Raw genomic sequence first — 22,406 nt, forward strand, 5'->3', positions numbered from 1 at the left:
GAAATGTTTTGTTGCCTCCCGGTTTATGCTGTGTAATATTTATCTTAAAGCAACATGTATGTAATGCTGTCTGGGTGCGTGTTTCCATAAAAAAGAAGAAATAAGATTTGAATATGAATATGAATGAATACGGTTTTATGTAGCCAGCATCACATCTTCATAGATATATACATAGAAGCTGTACTTAGTGAGATGCATTTCATGAATTAAAAACCTTTCTTTTTACATGGAATTAAGAAAAACAATGAATTGGATATTTGTAAAGTGGCTACAGAAATTCACAGAATACATTATTAATCCACACAATGTATAGGCCGATGTACATACTGAATTTGTCTGTTTAATGTCTGAATGATATTATTGAAAAAAAGCTACTGGTATACATCGTTATTGTCTAAAGATTTAGAAAATGTAGAAAAAAGACATTTTAGATTTGTTTTCTATTACTATTGTGAAAGTAACTGCTGTATGTATAATATACGAGAAAGAAGAGAAAGCAGGAGGGGGATCATTCTAGAATTTGAAACTAAAGACTGTAACTAATTTAATTACATTACAATTTTAGATAATGATTTTTTGGCATATTTTCTCAGACACCTATGCTGCTAGGCATTATGCCTAAAAAGTTATCATTTTGCCACCAGTCATACTGACTTGGCAAAAAATCTTTATGATAAAATCATCACATTGCCACATGTTACCATTTATCTACAGAAAGTTGACAGAAGTCTCAGTAATTATGCCTCTTTGAAGAAAGAAATGTTGCAGATTTGACCTTTCATTTTGACATGACATCTGATGCACAGGGCCTCAAACTAAAAACTTGAACATCAGCCATTGCAGAAAGTGCAATGAAGGGCATTGAGCATTCAGTGCTGCATCACATTGCCATCATCTCACACTTTTCTAACGCTATTTTTGTTAGGTTTTCATACAGCCTTATGTAATTAAGTGTCGGATGGCACATGTTTCAGCCATTAAACATTGTTTACAGGTTTAATCAATTCCAAAGCATGAATTCCATTCTCTACAACATGCAAATTTTTCTTTCAAGTATGAACCTCTGGACTGTTAAGTTAATGGTGTTGCTCTCTCCTCTAATTAAGTTTTTGTTGTCCTTTTCTTACAGGTTATGATATAATAAACTACACTACTGATAATTACGACAGGTGGAGTGGTCGGAGACTCATGCAGGAAACTGAAAACAATGAGACTGAGGAGGACCAGCTTAAAGACCATCTGTTTAAAAACTGTACTGCGCCAGGTAAAGTTTTTTTCAGGTTTAATTTTTGTTCTTTTTTCTTGTGAAGTGTTTGACATCATTTCTATAGACATCCTTAAAATATCTATGCAAGCTATTTAGTATCATAAGCTATCATAAGCTTTGTTTACTATAGTTTTTGGTTTCATGTGACCTTTTCCTAGAGCAGATGTTCAGAAGCAGTTGTATAAATCTTCCTGTGTTTTAATGCATTTTAAAGATGTACTGTATTAAGTGCTTGGTAAAGGGGATAAACTTTCTTATTAAGATTTTTCTGTTTTACTAAAACACATAGAAATGCTTCATTATCTGAATATTGAGTGTTTTCTTTTGCCAATGAATCTGTGTTATTTATTATTGAGTTATTGAGTTTGCTCAAAGTAGTTTTTTATTATTTACAGTATGAAGTTCTGATTGTAAGACAGTGGTGGATTAGACCTTTCTTCATTAAGTAGTGTTTAGAAAATCATTTCATTTTGTTTGAACAGATGACCAGTTTGCAGTGTAAGCAATATTGTAGTCTTTCTTAAAATAACTGTTGAGATGTACTGTATTTATGAAACATTGAATGTTGAACCACAGAGCATGAATAAGCAGTCACAGAGGATATGAGAAAAAGGTAGGAAGTTGAGGTAATGCTTTCAGTATGGCATACTGTAAGGTACGTGAATCTCATTATCTTTTTAATAATAAGTGAGCAATTAAACTTTGCTACAGTCAAAATTAGAACAAGAATTATCTTTAGGATTACTACTTTAGTTTTGAGGTTTAAAATGCACAATCATGATTCTTCTATTTGCATCATTGAATTGTAATAATTTTATTTACCTAAAGGATTGCTTGTAAGTTTGGTACATCAACACTTATGATGTTTATTTGTATGATAATGAAAATATATATCAGTTGAACTTCTCATAAAGCTTAAACTGCTTTTATGTTTAAGAGCCACAGGAAATAAGTTACAACCTGAAATTTTCTGCGTAATGGAAAGATGAACATGTTTTCTGTGTTTGATTTTTAAACCACAAAAATAAGGTACTAATAAAGAATCTTAGGAAAATTTCAGTGCTGCTTTTGACTGTACTAATGAGTTCAGATTCCCTCTTTCTTTTTTGATGGTTCAAGTGAAACGTGGTATTGACAGTTTTGCAGCTTTTGAGTTGAGTTAGAGTGACTGCATTTTAATCTATTGTGAACTTCAGTGCAAAAGGAAAACAATACTACTTGCTAACACGTTTAAGCATGAGGATTTTCCTTTCCTAATATTGGCATGTCAGAAGTGCTTCCAGTTCCAAGATTGAAATTTGCAGTGAGTTGTTGGCTGTGAAAACACATTTGTGTGCCAGTAAAGTGAAGTTGGAACTATAACAACAGGCAGTTGACAATGTATCCTCATCCACAAAGTGTATGAAAGATATAGGGCTGACATTAAGTACTTTTTCTGACTTGAATTTTTAACCTTTGTGATGACATTGGCTTGTCTTTGTGCTCTTTCTGCATCAATTTGTCCTTTACAAAATGGCAGATGATAGGCAGAACACATCAGGCTCTGAAGATAAGTTCTTATTTTTGGAAGTGATGTTCATGAGGTCCTTAATTAATCTGCCAAGGAAGGAGATGGACTAGCTGAAGCTCTGTCAGGTACAGTAGATGGTAACAACACAGATAAGAATCTGGGGTGTATGGAATTGATGATGGACAGATTGCTATGCAGTAGCTGCCTTGCCTCCATATCTTTTAACTGCAGTCTTTCGCGCAGTCTTTTGTTTATTTTGTGTTATAATCCTGCAGATACAATGCAACAAATAGGCTATTGTCTCACAGAAACATTTGTCACTGGCTGACAAACCATTCATCCTATTGAGGAGAGAATGTCAGTCTTGTTTCATTCGTGCTTACCTAGAAAATAGAGCTTGTCTGTGATTCCCCACAGGCTCACAATATGGGCAAAAGGACAGTAAGTCATGCATATTATAAAAGTGAAAGGAAGCAGAAGTACTGTATTATCTATTTTTCTATGGGATGTCTAGTTATTAGAAAATTAGATTTTTATGAAGAAATAAGAGGTAAGCAGCTGTAGCACTTTAGTGGGTTAACTGGTTCTTGATATTGACTGTGTAGTTAGAAGACTACTTTCTGATTCCCACTGCAATGCCTTCATAGGTTTCCTGATCACAACGCCCTGCAATGTGCTTTATATTAATCACTTTAAAATGAAAATCAAATTTTCCCTAACCTTTTTTACAGAGGTTTAGATATCAGTGTACTATTTTGTATCTGTGACAGAAGAGGATGTTTTGAAAGGCATAATCCTTCAAATTCAAAGGCACCCAGTTTTTGTAAGTGGTCATTTATAAACAAAGCATTGTTACAAACTTCCTGTTTTTTATTCAAATTTCTTTAACAAAAATTTCCAACATGGAAGGAAATGATTTTCCTTACACTGTCAAATGATTCATCCTTAACAGAGCTCCCTGCTCCCGAGTTCAACATCTGATCACGTTTGGCCCAGAGACACTCCCTCATGCTTCTTCTGTCTGGAATGCCCTTCTCATGTCTGTGCATGAGCTTTCCTCTGAGCCTGCTTTTAAAAGCATGTTGATGTCCTGTTTGTTTAATTTATGGCACTCTTCACAGTAAAAGCTCTTTACTGATAGCCACAATAATTGTCTGTGACTCCTCTTTCTGTAGTACTATTTAAATTGAAGTAACATTGATTCTGTTTATTGCACTTGTCCTGTTCATTAAGCACTTTGTTGTTCATGGCTCTATAAATAATTCAGCAAAGAAAGGTAACATCTATTAATATTCTTAATGCCATATGCTGACCCCTGAATTCCTGATTTTACTGCAATTTGAATTCATACATAATTAAAACCTGGGGACTCTAGTGCTTCAGCATTAGGACACGTTCAGTGATATCACATATAGTAATTCATTTGTTTTTTGAACTGCTTTTTGAACAGTTTTTTTAATTGTCTGGTGTGCTTGAAGAACTTCTCAGCAACCTCTGTCCCAGGAGTTCCAGGAGCTGCATCATAATTGTCATTAACAGACACATAAAACTGTAGACAACCGTAGTCTTCCCAACACCTCTAGGATCTTTTGAGAAAAATTTTGAGATGGTTGTTGAGAAAAAACAGAAATGACCAGAACACGGTTCATGGAACAAATCACCCATCTCTCAATTTCAAATAAGAACCAAATGTAATATGTGCTATGTTCGTACGTTGTTAAAGGGGCAGAATTTCATTTTAGCTGCAAGAGTCATGTAAAAGTTATAAGTAGATTTGTAAATATTATCATTCATCCATCCATCCATTTTCTAACCACTTTATCCAGTTTAGGGTCACAGGGGAATCAGAGCCAGTCTCAGCGTGCAATAGCCGAAAGGCAGGATACACCCTGGACAAAACTCCAGTCCATCACAGTACAAACACAGATGAACACAGACACACACTCACGCCAGAGCCAATTTTCCCTGACGTCTGTTAATCTGCCAGTATCTCTTTGGACTGTGGAAGGAAATTGGGGCACCCAGAGGAACTCCACATGAACAAAGAGAACATAAAAAACTTCAAGCAGAAAGTTCTCCAGATCCAGAACTGAACCAAGGCTCCAGCACTAGCTAGTCAACCGTGGTAACCACTGTGGCACTGTACCACCCCAAATAGTATCATAAATAACCAAAATAACCAAAAACTACGCTTTCAGTTTATAAAGATATAAAATACCCAAGTTTAAAAAGTCATGGAAACCATTTGAAACAGTCTATAAAACTGCTGGGGATGTAGAATTATTCTTTAATGCATTCGTCTCCTTGAATAGTCATGTACTGTAAAGTATCTTCAGTGCATAAAATTGAAGTTCAAGTATCGCTGTCTGGTCTTTCTGAGCTCAGTGATACTTGCTTGGCATGACAGGACTTGCAACGTTTTTATCTGCACAGTTTCAGAGTTGTATGAAATATAGAAGGATAGTATAGTTTGCTGGGTCATCAAGAATGTTTCTGAGCTACAGCAGCTGCATGATGAAAACCTTCAGGAGGTCGTGCCAAAGATATTCACTTCCTCATACCTATTAAGTACTGATTGTTATTTTCTTGTTGAGTTTGGATGTAAAATCAAAAAGGAATTGACTATATAATCCACAATCTGCTGTCAAGTTGAACTAGTACAGTACACAAAACCGCTCTTAAAAAAGGCACAATTAATTATTTTTAACATTGCCATACAGTAACCACAAACAGGATAAAATTCTTTGTAAATTTGCTTGATTTTCATTTATGTGATTCCCCTTCTCCCTTCAAGATTAATTATATTAATATTTCCGTCTGCTATTAGTAATTGTTTAATGCTGTCACAGAGGAATTTTGGAATATGGTCAGCATGGATGTATCTTTTTATTAGATGGCTTCTATGTAAAGTTATAAAAATAATGCTGAGCATAATTTAAAATGCGTGTGAGAAGCATGACAAATGAGTCATAGAATATATTAAGGTGAAAACTCTTGTGTACAGTTGGTTAAATTGTACTGTAAATCTCTATTCCATCTGTCCATTTTGCAAACACTTTATCCAATACTGAGTCGCAGGGGAGTTGGAGCCTCTTCTGGCAAGCAATGTGCATAAGACAGGAAACACTGGCCGGATCTGAAGGGTACTCACAAACACTAATAAACACAATCACACCAGGGCCAATTTTCCGAGAAGATAGCTAACTTACCAGTATGTCTTTGGACTGTGGGAGAAAAATGGAGCACCCAGAGGAAACCCACATGAACAGAAAGAGAACATACAAACTCCACAGGTGGCACCCCAAGAACTGAAGCCATGGCTCCATGGCCACTGTGCCACCATGTCCCCCTTTAAATCTCTTTTTTTCTTTCAGTTGCTCAACTAGACTGATGATCCCACACTCCCCTGTCATATACACACATTCTCAACGACAGCAAAAAAAGAATAATAATTTGCTGAAATACTGAATCATTAAAGCCATGAGTTGTAGCTTGTCTTTGATTAATCACTGCAGCTGACAGTGTTATTTTTATCTGCCTTGTTAAACCATACAGAGGTTCCATAGGTCCATTGTGAAAATGCTTTTAGTAATGAATGCTGATTTTGCCAAATATACCATATTCTATATTCTACAACAAACTATATTCTACAATACATGTCTCTAATGTAGAATCTTTTATAATCAAATAATAGTCTCAGACAAGCAGAAAAGTTACTGTGAGATAGTAACGAATCAGCTGAAACTTACTGTACATGGCTAGCTCTAATGTCAAAGCACCAATGAATGGGAGAATCCTGCCTTTAATATCATGCTTAATAGGAAGATTGCTCACTGAATTGGCTTCCTGACTAAAAAATATTAGGCTTGATTGATTGGCACTTCAACCTATTTCATATGAGGTTGTAGCTGGCTGCAAACGCATGTGAATGTGCTGGTTGTCACTAGCAACAGCAGGACGCAAGCTTCTTCGAGCATGGGTGTGACAATATGGTGACCTACATTTACATCCTTTTGTGGGTGGTGCCAATATGATTAACGTAAAATATTTTGACTCAATATATCACATTACTGTAATAAAAAAGTTAGAGGCTTTAAAAGGTATGAGATAAAAATATTAAATACTGTTGATGAATTCACGACAAAAGGGAAAAGCGAAGTGCAAAAATACGTTCATAGGCATTATAAAGGACAATTCTGTTGCTTTGTTTTGGTGAATAAAGTAGCCTAAGACTCTTGAATCAGTGCGTAAGCACTCCGTAACAAAGATCCTGCTTAGCACATAAAGCAGTAAATGGCCATGCGTTAAAGTGTGGTAGAAGCCCTGAAATGGCTGACCAGGCAGATGCGAACTAGAGTGTGTATTAATGGAAGGTAAAAAGAGCTGATCGTGCAGGTTCTAAAAAAAAGCAGTTGAGTAGTACAATACTGTATGAATTGGCAGATTTAATTCCTGTCTGGGTCACCGTTAGACACAATATTGAAATCAATGCTTATACTTAGAGAAATATATCAGATAACATAAAAACAAAATTCTTAAATATTATTTATACGGTGTGACCCTCTAGGTTTCCAACTCAATAGAGTGCTCTAAAGAAGGCTTATTGTGCTTGTCTTTTACCATTATTTCTCTTGTTTTACGAACAGAATGGAATGAATGATTTATCTTTTTTCTAAAATGCAATTGCTTAAATTAGAGTATTATAGACCTACTTAATCAATGCAATGATGTCACTGCCAAGTTCTGAAACATTGTAAATTGCCCCCAGTAGAACTGTGTATATACTCTGTCTGTATTTCTATATGATATATTTACTGTATATCTAAATTTAACTCTCTGACATACAGTATACACGTTCTTTGTTTAATATGCATTTATGCAAAGTAAGTTTCATATACAGAAAGAAAAATAATGATTTTTTTCTGCTTAATTATGCCTTCCCAGATTAAATGCTGCAATCATATTTAATTAAAATTATACTTCACTTTTTTGTGAGGACAAGACTACCCTAATTTTGTTTCTTCTCATTACATCTACTGTGGTTGGAATTAGTCTTTTCATCTGTTTAGTTTGTGTTGTTTCCTAGACAGTAAAGTGGTTTGAGAACTTCATAATGACTTATTTCACACTTCACTACCAGAATTGATTCATTTCTGCCATGTAGTTATAGTTCTTACTCGTAAGACCATGTTATCCTTCGTGCTATTCTCTGTTGTTGTTTTACTGTTGTCTTTTTCTCTTCATTTTTACACAATGTTTAGAGAAAACAGAAGCTTTACTAAAAGATTCTCAGTGTTCAAAAGAGATTTGAGGTTGAAGGTGTAAGGTTAAATGAAGAAAAAATATCTATCTTTTATTTTGTCATTTAAACGATAATGAAGTTCAACATTATTTCTTAGTAGTTCAGGTGGGTAGCTGAGTCAGTCTGTGAAGGCTGCAAAGGAACAAGTAATACTGTAGGTTTATTCTATGCTGAAAGGAAAAGAGAGAAAACACGTCGGTTCGGCTGTGGAGCCTTCTTCCCTCAAAAGAGTACAAGTGGAAAGATTCCGTTTGTAATAAAATAAAAATGGAACAACTTCCACTGAGTTTTGTATTAAAGTGTTTCTACTAGTAACCACAAAGCTTTATAGAAATGACAGTTTCACTGAAAACAAGGTTGAAATTGTTTGAGGCAGAATGTGGACTATAAACAAGTATAGTGGACTGTAATACTGTACCAAGAACTTGAGGTTTTGGTGTTTGTATTATATAAGGCATTAATTACAAGACTCGTAACTATTATGTAGTCACTTATTTTCTCATTTCTTGTTTACTGGATAACATTTATTGTAGTTTAACAGTGTATAAACAGACAATGTATACAGTACATACAGTATGCATAGTGCTCTGCTCGTGCTTCAGAATGCATTTTGTTCACTTCTAAATTTGGTTTGCCAGTCTGACAGAACTACTAGATTGTAAAAACTGGTGCATAATCCCCGGAAGGAAAAGTGACGTTTTTTTTTAAATAGTCCTTATCTGGCACTGCACATTCACAGACACACTGATATCAGAGGAAACGTTCATGCTACAGTAAAAAATTATTCTGAAATGGCTGCTGACATGGAAATAGTGGAAGGCAAACCATGTACAGTGTATAAACTGATACACAAAAGATATGTTACACATCGGTCTAATGGATTGAATCAAATATTTAAAGCATAGATATTGCACAGACAATGTGAGCAAAAATACACAAACTGTAAAAGAATAATATGAAGTAAAATGTGATACAGTGTAAAAATGGTAACATAACAAAGTTATAATATTATAACTGGATTATAATATTAACATAATATAACTATGATAATATAACATAATATAACTGGATTATTATATTAATCCAGTTATAATATTATAACTAATATTATAACTGGAATAATAATATTAGATATGACTTCACTTAGGACTAAACACAATCCTGGCCATGCAAATGCATAGACTTGATTATCCTCTGAAACCTCCTGCATCTTCAGCCAGTTGGAGAAAACTAGCTAGTCACAGTTGTCCTCTGTTGATGGCATTGACTAGAGGTGGCCATAAAGGTCCTATTGTAGGTCAAGGGAAAACCTAGGCAGGGTAAAAATTACTATCTGTGACAGAGGCAGATGTTAATGACAGGGGAAAGGCTACCCCTGCTTGCTTGCTTTGTGTTTTTACAGAACTAGGGAATCTCTCAGTGTTATACATAATACATAGTACAGAATTTGTCCTTATAGAAAATATAGCCAAATCATATCTGAGTTATGACACACATTAACAACCGTTATAAAAACTGAACATGCAACTAAATTCCACTGGCAACTTAACTGAACTCAGTGCCTGAGAATGTTTCTTATATAGCTTTAACAGCAAGTACTAAAGAAATGGGTCACATGAACTGATACAGTATGTGCCTTGCAGAACTGTTGCCAGAAAATAATAAGACACATCTTTTGTATTGAAAACATTGAAAAGTATGCAACAAACCCAATTTCTACACATTTCTGTTTCTGATTACCTTTAAAATTCTGTGTTTATACCAAAGTTAATTCTGATTTCTTGTGCACAGGTTTGCATGTACTACAGTTTAACAGTGCATGCTGTGACAATCAAGTTAGACAGCATTGCTTTCCACTAGGAAAAGTACACCCCCTGCAGCTCAGACCTGAAGTTTGTTTTTTTATATTTCTGGTTCTACAAAGAAGCACAGTTGTTTTCAGACAGCAGGTACAGAAAAATAAGAAAAATTCAAAGAAAATGTAGATCTAGACAGTACTAAAACTTTGAAGAAGATTCCAAAGCAGAAACAGTTTATATATTAGATTTTTTTTTATTATTAAGAAATGCCTGGTTGGTAGCAAATTAATTGAGTTCAGAGGTAAAAACTGTATCCTTCTGGTAAATTGAATATTACATTTTAAACATGATTCAGTGATAACATCTGCTTTGAGAGTGGTGAATGAGATTTAAGGAACGAAATTCATTTTCTCAGAGTCAGAGTAAAGTGTGCTGAGTGCTGCCTTCTTCTTCTGAGGTGGCTTCATCAACCCCTTAAGTGTTTGCTCAAGAAGAGGTAGATAGTGGAAATGCCTTCATTATGGAGACTGAAGTGATTAATTAGGGGGAGTTTCCTTGTTGCTTTCGAGTGGGCGTGTGAGTGGGTGGAATTCTACCTAGCTTATAAATTAAATCTAGTTCAATTAGGCTATGAAAGACTGCATTCCATAAAAGAAACAAGAGCCCATGCATTACCTGAAAGAAGAATTCAGACAATATACTGATGGCGTGATATTCTCATTATATCATGCTCAATACATGCTTCTGAAAATATTTTATTTTGAAAAATATATATATAATATTAAAATAATGATTGGATCCCAAAACTCGATCACTTTATACAGATGCTTCAGATCCTTTATTCAAATGCTCATGATAACAGTCATCCTTTAGAGCTTATCGAGCTATCTAGCCTTTTCTGTGTGTTCCGTATACTAGTGATGGCTTGAGAACAGAAATTCTTGTAACTCTGTCAGGAACTATCAAGAACTTGAGAAAAAATACATGATATGAAAAGGGATGTAACTTGTCTTGTAGTCTATACCACATAGCTATTGTTCCACTAAATCAAATAATTGAAATTCCCATTTTGTAAGTTGTATAAAATATTCAAGCCATTCTGTATATTGGAACCATACTTCACAATTACCTTGTTAAAATAATCATGCAGGGAGCCTGTCTATATCAATATAATGTGTTCATAAGGTGTAGTACTCTGTTTAGCACTAACATTTTGCTTAATTCAAATTGATTGCAATGCATGAAGATGAGCAAAGATAATGTTGATTGTTGTATATTATCTTCAGATTTTATCATTAGTAGTGTTCCTCAAATATTACATACTTTGCTTAAAAGAAACAATTGTGCATTTACTGTATAACATGAAAGTGCAATTTATGTTAAAACCTTTTTCCTGTATACCTGGAGGTACAGTTACCAAGACACCCCCCACAATGTTTTTTTAGCAATTAGCTTAACAAGCTTTTCAACAGATAATTGTGGTGCGTGCTGCTCTTTAGTCATCTGTCATCTGTTTTCACTGGGCAAATACATGCATAATTTTAATTTCACACAGAACATTTCCTACCAATTAGATCAAAATTAATGTGTGTGCTTTCAATTGAACTTTCTGTAAATGTGATTTCTATGAATCACTTTTACAATTATTATTTTTAAAAATTAACTGATCTTGCAGACATAAGAAGTATTGTTTTAAAATCTAAATAACAAAGATAAGCTACAATATACATACCATTGCAAACATTGATTCTGCAAGTGCCTAAAACCTAATTATATTCCTCGGCAGGAGGCCCAAAGTACAAAAATTTAATTAAAAGGAATTTATGGGAAGATAATAAAGGACTGACATTCATATTCCAAGCACCCACTTTAGTAGGGATGTGGTATTAATATAACAGGCTTTGTGGCTGCCTGGATTAAGTCACCATTATTTGAACTTAGGATGGTAGTTAAACTTAGTTCACTGGAAAAAAGAATCTGAAACTTTTTCCATCAAGAATCAAAATTTATTGAAGCTGTCGTACTTGCTCAAAACACCCCCCTTCCTTTGTCCTGAACTAAATAATAACAGAGCCACCAAAAAGCCATTTCCCTCAAGATTAATTATTTCAGTATGTGCCAGTCTAGTTTCTATAGCTGGCACTGAGGCCTTGCTTGTAAATGTGAAGAAGCAGCATTTAGCAGTGGTAATTATTTCATCAGTGGATTCTCCAATATTGATTTTATATTATTGAGACAACAGTGCCTCAGCTGTAATCAGCTTGTGGAGAACACTTAAAGCCGTCAACATCTGCAAAATAATTTAGAAGGCCTATTTCTATTTTAATGTAAAGGAATAGTGTGCCACTTTTGTTTAAAGGATAACAATTAAATTAATTTATCTCTTGTAAAATACAATGTAATTTCCTCACGGTGAGTGAGAGAAGGTGTTCCTAGCCCTGATCCTGGAGGCCCTCACACCAGTTGGTTTTTGTTCTAGCCTATTTAAATCACTTAATTGAAGCTTTAATTGAGCCAGTAAGTTGCTTGCTTGGAATATTGGCAAGATTTTTCCATTCAGAGATTTGAGATTTTATTTGCCTATGAAATGCAATAATTACAAGACAATATTTTTAAGGGCTGAAAACAGTCAAAGAATGAATTCATCCTATTATAAAGTTACTTAATACTATAATGATGGCAACTATGGGTTCAAATGTGTAACTGAGAGCTTAGCCAGTACAAAAACTTGCAGGTGTGTGGGCCTTTAGGGCCAAGATTTTCACAGATGTTGGAAGGCATGCCATGGAATGGCCAAGAGAGCAATAAAGACCCAATGCTTAGTGGCAAAACGGGGGTTAGCCCGGGCTCAGGAGGTCAGACGATGTTGAATAGAAACCTATGCCCTCATGCCGCGGAGGAGACAACCTGTTGTTAGGCGGGTCTCAAGACATCCGATCCCTTATGCTGAGCAAGGAGGAAAGGGTGACCCGGAAATATATAGCCTCACACAAAGACACACCGGAAGGACAAGCAAAACACAGGAAAACTAGGAACAGGACAGAGTTGGAGTGAACTCTAGCTGTAGAGGGCTTGACAGTATCCCCCCCCCCCCCTCCACCTTCATGGGCGGCACCTGACGCTCAAAAAAACAAATGAGCTGTACACTGGGTTGAAGAAAAACCTCATTTAACTGAAAGGAAACCTCCGGGAGTCCCCGGCTGAGAGCTAACCCCTCCTCCAGGATAAAAACCTTTATTGAGAAGAGGAAGGGGGGGCCGGGCAGGGCTCTGGGGAGTGAGACAAAAAACACGTACAAAAGCAGGCACGCAAAACAACCTGGGAGACCAGGGCAACAAACCACATGAGAAAGACTCACAACAGATAGAAATCAAGAGTCCAGGTAAATGGGTCAAGGAGACCAGGGAACACGGAAACCAGGAAGTGAGAAAACCAAACACAAAGAGTAAAAAAAAAAGTAACAACAAAAAGCCGGGAACAAAAAATAGAAAAATACTGCACACAGGGCAAAAAATAAATTCAACATTCTGTCAGGGATGCCGGGAGTGACTTCCTGTAGAAAGCCAAGTATTCGAACATGGATGTCGGGAAGGCATACCGCTGAATGACCTGCTCACAGGCACATTTTGTGGGAAGTGGCATCCCTCGATTAGAATAGGAGAACAGAAAAAAGCTCAACATTCTATCACGGATATCAGGAGTGACAACCTGAGGAAAGCCAGGTATTCGTACACGGATGTCGGAAAGGCATACCACTGAATGATTCGCTCACAGGCATGGATGTTGGAAGTGGCATCCCGTGATTAGAATAGGAGAACAAAGCAATGCGGGAAAAAAAATGTCATAGTATGGCTCAGCATTGTGTCAAGGATGTCGGAAAGGCATGCTGTGGAATGGCCAGGAGAGCAGTAGTCTCTATGCTATGCGTAGCGGCAAAATTGGGTGTTAGCACGGGCTCAGGAGGTCAGACAATGTCGGGTAGAAACCTATGCCTTCAGACCAGGGAGGAGACGATCTGGTGCTAGGCGGGTCTCAAGACATCCGATCCCTCAATGCTGAGCGAGGAGGAAAGGGTGACCCTGAAATATTTAGCCCCAGACAAGGACACACGAGAAGGACAAGAAAGCACAGAGAAACTAGGAACAGGACAGAGTAGGAGCGCCCTCTAGCTGTAGAGGGTATGACACAAGTTTAGAAATCTCAGAGTTAGAGGACCATAAAATGTTGAAGCCATTAAGGTTCATGTGCTGCTACTGTATATAAGCAGTCTTTTATATTGTAATATCCCAGAGAATCATTTCTTAGAATCAATGCATTATTACCCAAGTGCTTTCCAAAGGAAAAGAAGGAAACACAATTTAACTGCAAAAATAAGGGTTTGTAGTGAATGGCGTCTTTAAGCTTTTAAAAAAACATTAGTATGTTAAGTATTTATTTCCACATTAATGCACCACAAGAAGTGTAAAACAACTGGGTTTTCTGGACCTTTCACTAATTTTTACTGGTTTACTATTACTCTCTCTGTTATGTTCCTTCTCTGAGTGTGTTTAATAGTACTTTGAGATGGTAGCAATTAAAGTTCTTTTGTTTCCCATGTCTCACAAGTCAGGCTGGTTTTACTTTGTCCTTGTGCTTTGAAGAGAATTTTGAACAGAACATAATTTGTGCTCAAGCCAAACCTGGATCACTTGGGTTTTGAACTATGGAACCAATCATCGTCTGCCTTGTGAAGATCTGTGCTGAAATAATACTTCACATCTGAAACAACAAGCAGCTAGCCAAATGCTGCATGCATAAAATAAACAGTGCTGTTTCCCTATAAACTGTTGTTGTAAAAGAAGAAAAAAAAATCACACATGGCTTATTCCTGGCAAACATCGTACGATGACTGCTTTCCCTCAGGGTTCACAGTCAGCAAGCTCAGACTTTGCTTAATTTTATTTTTCCGGAAGTACAGTAGAAAAAAAAAAGAGCGAGGAAAATTTCAGAAACTGGGCTTAAATTCTGAGATAACTACATTTTGTGGTGATAAGAATAAAAAGGTATTTGTTCTGTATATAGCACGAGGAGGTAAATTTACACTGTAGTGACATCAATACATTTTTAGATGAAAGTTATGTTTCTGGAGCCCAAAAGCCTGATGTTCGTTCGTTTCAAAAATGAGATTGCGGGTACAATGATAATTCATTAATAATCCCTTGCACTTCTATAGCGCTTTTCTGTGCACTCCACTCAAAGCTCTTTACAGGTAATGGGGATCCCCTCCACCACCACCAATGTGCAGCCCCACCTGGATGATGCAATGGCAGCCATAGTGCACCAGTACGCTCACTACACATCAGCTATTGGTGGGGAGAAGAACAGAGTGATGAAGCCAATTCATAGATGGGGATTATTAGGAGGCCATGATTGGTAAGGGTCAATGGGAAATGTGAGCAGTGGGAATCAGAGATTCTGCTGGGCTTACTCTCCTTGATAGTGTGAGAAGCTTGGCGGTTCGGGAGGATCTTGGAGTCAAGTCACCGCTCCTCCAAGTAGCGGGAGTAGCCAGCTGAGGTTGCTCGGGTACCTGGTGAGGATGCCCCCAGGTGAAGCAGGCATGACCTAGAGGGAGGAGACCCCAGGGCATGCTGGAGGGATTATATCTCTTGATCAGCCAGGGAATCAACCCCCAGGAGGAGCTGGGGAAAGGGAATTTAGGTCTGCTCTGCTCAGCCTATTATACAGTAGGCTGTCAGGGATCCCGAGGAATCCCTGTCAGGGATCCTGCTCACCAGGAATAAGGGGTTAGAGCATTATTATGATGATGTTAATTAACGTTGTAAGCATTTGTAACATAGTGTGACGTCTGAATATCTCACATAATCAAACTGCAGCTGGGTTAAAACGTTTTTTCAAATACTATATGACCAAATGACAGCCTTCAAGCGTTATTTGGAATTGTTCTGCTAATGTTTTGTTTCAACTAGACCATGAACTGTTTGGTTCACCAGAATGCACTATTTTTCCTCTGTTTAACGCTAAACAGCACTGCACAGCTGGGCACCTACAAGCACACAACAAAAAGCACACAGCAAGTGTTTTTACTACTGTAGGGATGTTATGTCCATTGTGGTAACTGAGAGAACCAGCAGGGGGCTTTGTCACTTATTGTAGCATTTGCAAGGAAGGCACTGCACAGGTCTCCTCTGTCCTGTGTTGATCTGAGCAAGGTAGTAGTGAGTCAGGCTGAATAACCGGGATCTCGAATCAAAGCCTAAAAAACAAAAACACCACGGTTCCCAAATTATGAATAAAAATATACTGACACTTATCACTCGAGTAGTAGTTTAAAATTAAAATTGTACTGATTTTAGATATAGATTAGATTTGACTGCATTTGTATAAATTGCTCATTCATGTACATGTCCAAAGTACATAAAGTGGCTTTGACTGTTACATGAGCACTAAATACTTATTAAAAACATAGCTCATTACAACCAATGAATTAATCAGTAGAAAAAAGTAGTGTTGTTTTTATTATTCAAATTAATCACATGGTTAGAAATTAGAAATTTAATCACTAAGAACTATAAATAAGTTTTAATATTGCTGTCCCCATACTTTTGGTGGGCAGTGTGTATTTGATTTCTTTTATACAAGGGTTACTACTGCTTTATTAGTAGGCGTAGTAGTTTAATTATTAATAACTACAAAAATGTGTCTTTTAGGGGATGTGAAATAACCATTTGCTTATGAGTAGGCCACTAAAGGCAAATACTGTAAATAAATTTTGTTGAATCCGTGAAGCATGTCAGTGCAAAGAATAAAGCTATATTCCCACTGTGGAAGTGGAAAATAGCTTCAGGTATCAAGCTACAATCGTAGATAAGGTAACATAAAAGTGTCCATTAAAAGCTTTCAAATAAATGTTTCCGTGGGTCATGCTATGACAAACACTAACTTGGTATGGCTTTAGATTTACCTTAACACTATGTCTTTCATTCACCCTTTGATTAAATGCTACCCCCAAAAACAAGACAGATTTTTAAGATTTTAACAGGTTGTTAAGATCAGAAGTCAGTATCTGACCCGTTGATGAGCTCAGTCTTTTAGCTGTCACAAGGCCCAGAGCATTTCACTGTCAGATAGAATCCGATCTGTGCATTCCTGAGATACCCCCTCATTTCTCAAATTATAACTGTGTCCTAAAATGGTGGCATTGCAAGGGGCTTACAACTAGAAGTTTCAGTGTCTAATCGCATCAGTATTATCTGGCATACTGAATGCAGAATGTTAAATATGATCCCTGAACACAAGTTGTGGTGACTTAATGGACTGCACTTTTGCATTCTACATTAATGTAGCTATTGGCTTGTTTCCTTTGATGCATCAGCCCAAGCTTTGAGATGAGCCCAGTTCCCCCATTCTGTAGTCATTAGTTCTGCTCAGGGAGTTATTTTGAATGACTCCCGGAATCTTAGCAGCAAAGAGGCATGATATATAATTGAAAGTCCACTCATGTTTTCCTATGAATTCCACCTTGGACTAAAAAAATGTGTGTTTTTTTAAGTGCACTAAATGTGATAAAAGTATGACTTTAGTCCATCTTTTAACCAAATCTGTTAGAATTGATAGTTATACGTGTTTATGTTGTGTGATAAAACATGACCACTTGTTCTCCTAACATTCATGTACCTAATACTAACACTATTAATATGTCAAGATACTGTATCTGCCTGAGTCAGCTGGAAATGTATGGAAATGGTGAAGTTGGATGTGTTGTATACAGAGTGTTATAAGTCATTTGCCATATTTGACACCTAAGGGTGATAAGAATGAAGAATATGAAGGGAAGGGATAGGGGTGTCTTTGCTTTAAAAAAAGCACAGATGGAGGGAAAGAATGCACATCTTTGAATTTAGGTCTCCTCAACTACAGTATCTTCTCACTCCATTTCATTTTAAAATATCACTTTGGTTGGTTTCCACATTTCAAGAGGTTGTACTACACCTGGTATTTCGACTAACTGGCAGATTGTTTTTCTTCTTATTGTGTCCTTGAGTAGCCGTGCAGATGGCATTGAGGGGGTGTTTCCCTCTGGAGGTACAATAATGTTGTTCAGAGACAGATTGAAAAAGTTAATGTGGCAGGAGAAATATGACTCTTGGTTGGATTCATTGAGACAGCACACTAGAATTTGATCACATTTTCTGGTAAGCCAGCTCTAGAGTTCTGTGTAACAGAATCTTAAAAGAAAAAGATGGGTTAATTTAAACACCTTATATTAGATACCAAAATGTATTAATTGAACTTTGTCCTAGTCTTGTAAAGGTAATCTGACATAGTCACCCCTTTTCACCAAATGAAGGTTATAGATCAGTTAACTGTTAAGAGCCCACTTTCTCATTTTAGGAATAAGCATATTAGCATATTTTCAGAAATGGGGTTAATAAATCTTCAGAAAACAGATGAATCACAGATTAATTGAATATTTATTTCATTTTAAAGATGCATTGTACCATCAGTAATGTTCCTACACTTAAAAATGTCTACCGCAACCTATCTGTTATTTCTTTTATTTCATTTTACAATAAATATGTCCCCATTGTGTTACTGGTAAAAAAAATATCACTTTTATCTGAAATTCTTTTTACTCTAATTAGTATTTTTCATTTTAAATTATGTCTAGAGTCTGTAGTTGTGGCTTGAATTGGATACACTTTATATGTTTTTGGGTTGTTTTCTTAAAATGTACCAAATAAGATGAAGAAACCTGATTTCTGTGTCACTTTTATTTATGACACTTTTGTGCCTTTCTGATTCTGTGTGCATTAATTTTCTTTTCATTTATTGAGAGAAGGTATTGATCACATATGTTTGCTTAAGATAGGATTGAAGTTCAGGAATTGCATATGGTGAAACAAACAGAACAGTTATGTACAGTATACTTTGTAAAAGCATGCATGTTAGTTGAGATCTACATACAGTATTTGTAGAAGTGAAACAATAGGAGAAGTGCATTTAATTTAATTCAGTAAGTAATTCCTGGAGTTCTGAGCAATTTTCTGTCACAATCTGCAGCAAAACCTGATGCTTATTCAATTTCAAGGCACTACTGGCATATTTCCTTTCTGAAGCACCCTGCTATTAAATGCCTTTTTGATAATATAGTTTCGTCAATGATCCACTGACAACCCTGCGTTTTTTTGTCATGAAGTAATTTCAGTCCGGAGCCAAGAAGAAAAAAAAATTCATATTGCAGGAAAAAAAAAATGTCCCTTTGTCCACCTTAGTTAAAAAGTTAATTACAAACATACTGTAGTGTCGCATTTCATAACTTCATAGTAAAAGTGTGTTAAAAGATACACAGTGTCCTGAGAAAAGAGATTTAGTTCTGCAACAAACAGTAGTAAGTCTGACTTGCTCCATAATCAAGGTCAACAGTTTATGTGTGTGTTATTACGTAAAGCCTGGAGCGTTTTTTCTATGGGTTTCATTTTATAAATGTCAGGTTGTCATCTGGAAACAAAATCTTCAGTGTGTAAATTCATTTTATTATGCTGTTATATAAAGTTCACATTAAACAATAGGTAGTGCTTCCATGCATTAAATGATATTAGGCATGTATAATAAAGTTGAATGGATTGCTTCTCATTACATACAGCTAAAACTCTCAGCTGTAAAACTCTCAACTCTCAACGGAGCTTGTGTGTTCTGATATGTCTGGGGTGAACTACAGCCCGGATTTGATCTGGATGCTTTTTGTGATCCATAAAATTAACAGTCTTGCCTTATATAATCAATGCATGCCATTGGAGGCCCATATTGACTCAGTCAGATTTCAGTTAATGATTTTGACTTCAGAAAAAGCCCTGCAGCACGTTAAAGAACAACAGTAAACTGGATAGGATTGGCTTGGAAGATTATATATAAAACTGTTAGCAGCAAAATTTCTTAGCCTAATACATGAGTGAACATGTATGATGTAATTCCATGTACAAAGATAACAGACAGCTCATAATAAATGAAGAACGGAAACAATATTCTATTACACTTCAAAGAGGGTAGTTTCAAAACTGAGGATTTCAGTGCAGTCAGTTAAAACTGCTGCTTTTACTATAATCAGCTGTCTGAATCATACACATCTAAACAAGGCTGGAGCTAATTAAGGCTGCCAGAAAGTTTGTAGACATAAATAAAATTCAAACTAATCATAATCAAACATCTTGGAACCCAAGCTGGTAAATTGGAAAGAATGAAAAAGGAAGAGACGGTGAATTCCTGAATTTCACTTTTCATTGCATTACATATTGCAAGTTAAATAATCAATCAGCAAAATATCATTCTTTCATCGATGTCCCCAAAATCATATGTTGTTAGTATGTTGATTTATTTTCAATACCTTAAACTTAAATACCATAAGAGCTTAAGCCTGTAAAAATAGCTAATGTCTTTGTTGATTGGAATCAGTTTTATCCACAAGTCTTTTGTGTTTTCTGTGCCTCTTCTGTATTTTTAGTGTCATTTGAAAATGTGACAATTATGATTTGAGTAATTTACAGTACATATTTTAAGGCTTTGAAGTTTTGTTATGGATTTTAGTGGGACTTAAAATTTCTGATACAGTAGTTTGCTGATATGTATATGTATGATTTTACCATGCATATACTTTGTCATAGTTTCTCATGATTTTTCACTGCCTTTCCTGTATCACTGTGCGTTTCCATGTTTTTGGCATGATTTCAGAATACAGTATGTTCCTGCCTTCTTGTAGTGTAGCATTTTCATTTTTTTAATGCTACACTTCAAGAAAGTAAATTGTCTTTGCATGGTTGTGTAATATTGAAATAATTAAAAACACAGGGAGAGAAAATTCCCGCTTACTGGATATTTTCACTTCATGTTGTATGTTTTCACTTATAAAAGTATTGGACAGACTAAAACACAAAATCGTGCTGTGTTTCTACAGCACCATTATCATTAAATCCCTTGCCATATAGATAGTTTGCCATATGGTAAGGTGTTAAAGAGCTCAGCACTCTTTTTAGTTTTAGATAAAATTGTATGTTTAGAGTACTGCAGGAGACATAATTCTTGTACCATAAAATTAAGCAATTAAATGAAAATCTGTAATAAGTACATCCAAAGTCTTAGTCTATTATGAGATTATAGTCCGCTTAATTCTTACACATGGACATATTGATATTACAGATTCCACATACTGTACACATGCATTTGACAGTGGGGTAACATTAAATGTGAATAGCAGAAAATATGTAAAGGGCTAGTCCACTGAATGGCTTTATTTTCATATGCCATGTTTAGTCAGTAGCTGTTTACACAGGAAGATTCTTCAGTCTTATGAAAGTTGGAGGACATCAAACCTACAGATGGTCAACAGCAAGCTCTCCTGTGCCCAAATTACTTTCCAGAACACATGTTTTCATGAAACAGCTTGCAGTTGCAATGGAGTGGTTAATTAGTACTTTAACAGCTAATTTTCTGTTAAATTGGAGCCATAAATCAAAACTTAGATGGAGATAATTGTAATAGTAATGATTGTAAAATAACTGTTTCGTTGACTGTGTCCTTGATATTTTAAAATCGAGTCCTTGATTTTGCAGAATGCACGAAGAAAATATGGCTAACAAATTGTAAACCGTGAAAGATGTTTAAAATGTGGCAAATTTTTATTAACGAAGGTAACATATTACTTTCAGTACTTAATGTTGTTGCTATACTGTAGGTTGTCCGAATTAGAAACAATTTTTGTTAATAATGATCTAATTGTAAATTTTCTTGAGAATATCTAGCATTATTTACAGTCTTTGTAAAATATCCCACTGTGCTTAATTACCTATAAATGCAAAAATATTAAAATACAGCAAAACATATAGCAATTTGTTGGGGTTTCTAATTGCCTGAGGTGCACCAAGCTCATAACAAAATTATAGGATAGACCCATAATGATGAGATTTCCTGAGCATGGTTAGAAAATTGATTACTGTAGGGCTACTATGTGATGTATCTAGGAGTAACTCTGACTAGCTATTATTCATCATGATCAAAGAACTCTGGAAACATACACTATTTGTCACAATCCTGCCAGTACAGAAACTCCAGTCAATGCTCCTGGCTCCTAGGGATCTCACTTATTGCAGCCAAGTGTATCTTCTTTATTGAAATGTTTGCAGTAAATCTTTCTCCTCTTCAGGCAGAGGTAAGACTCATCTGCTCCGTGACATCTGTTTCTAGAGCTCCCCACTCTTTCTTCAACTTTTCACTTCTCTTGGCACAGTTTGATTTTTGCTGGCTGAGCATCAAAATTCTCACTGGTTAACAATACTGTACTGCATGCTGTATTCACTGACAGTCACTTGTAGATGAATGGACAAAGTTTCAGGACCAAACTTAAAACAAAAGAGATCAATCATACCCAATGTGTAACTATATATCTAGGTCTAGAAAGTGTACATGCAGTAAGTCTGTTCACTTCATGTCATTGATATTTGATTTCAATTTGACTCCAACATTTGTAATGCTTTA

At 35.9% G+C, this 22,406-nt stretch overlaps 1 protein-coding gene across 1 annotated transcript in view; it reads left to right on the forward strand.

The window, feature by feature from the left end:
• Positions 1 to 22,406, forward strand: part of slc24a3 (solute carrier family 24 member 3) — a 107,344-nt gene that overhangs the window by 14,138 nt on the left and 70,800 nt on the right. Inside the window, exon 2 of the mRNA XM_006638755.3 lies at positions 1,130 to 1,264. Within this exon, the coding sequence (XP_006638818.2) occupies positions 1,130 to 1,264 (135 nt within the window). The remainder of the gene's footprint in view (positions 1 to 1,129; positions 1,265 to 22,406) is intronic.

This window comes from Lepisosteus oculatus, chromosome 17, assembly GCF_040954835.1.
Source record: "Lepisosteus oculatus isolate fLepOcu1 chromosome 17, fLepOcu1.hap2, whole genome shotgun sequence".
Taxonomy (NCBI): domain Eukaryota; kingdom Metazoa; phylum Chordata; class Actinopteri; order Semionotiformes; family Lepisosteidae; genus Lepisosteus; species Lepisosteus oculatus.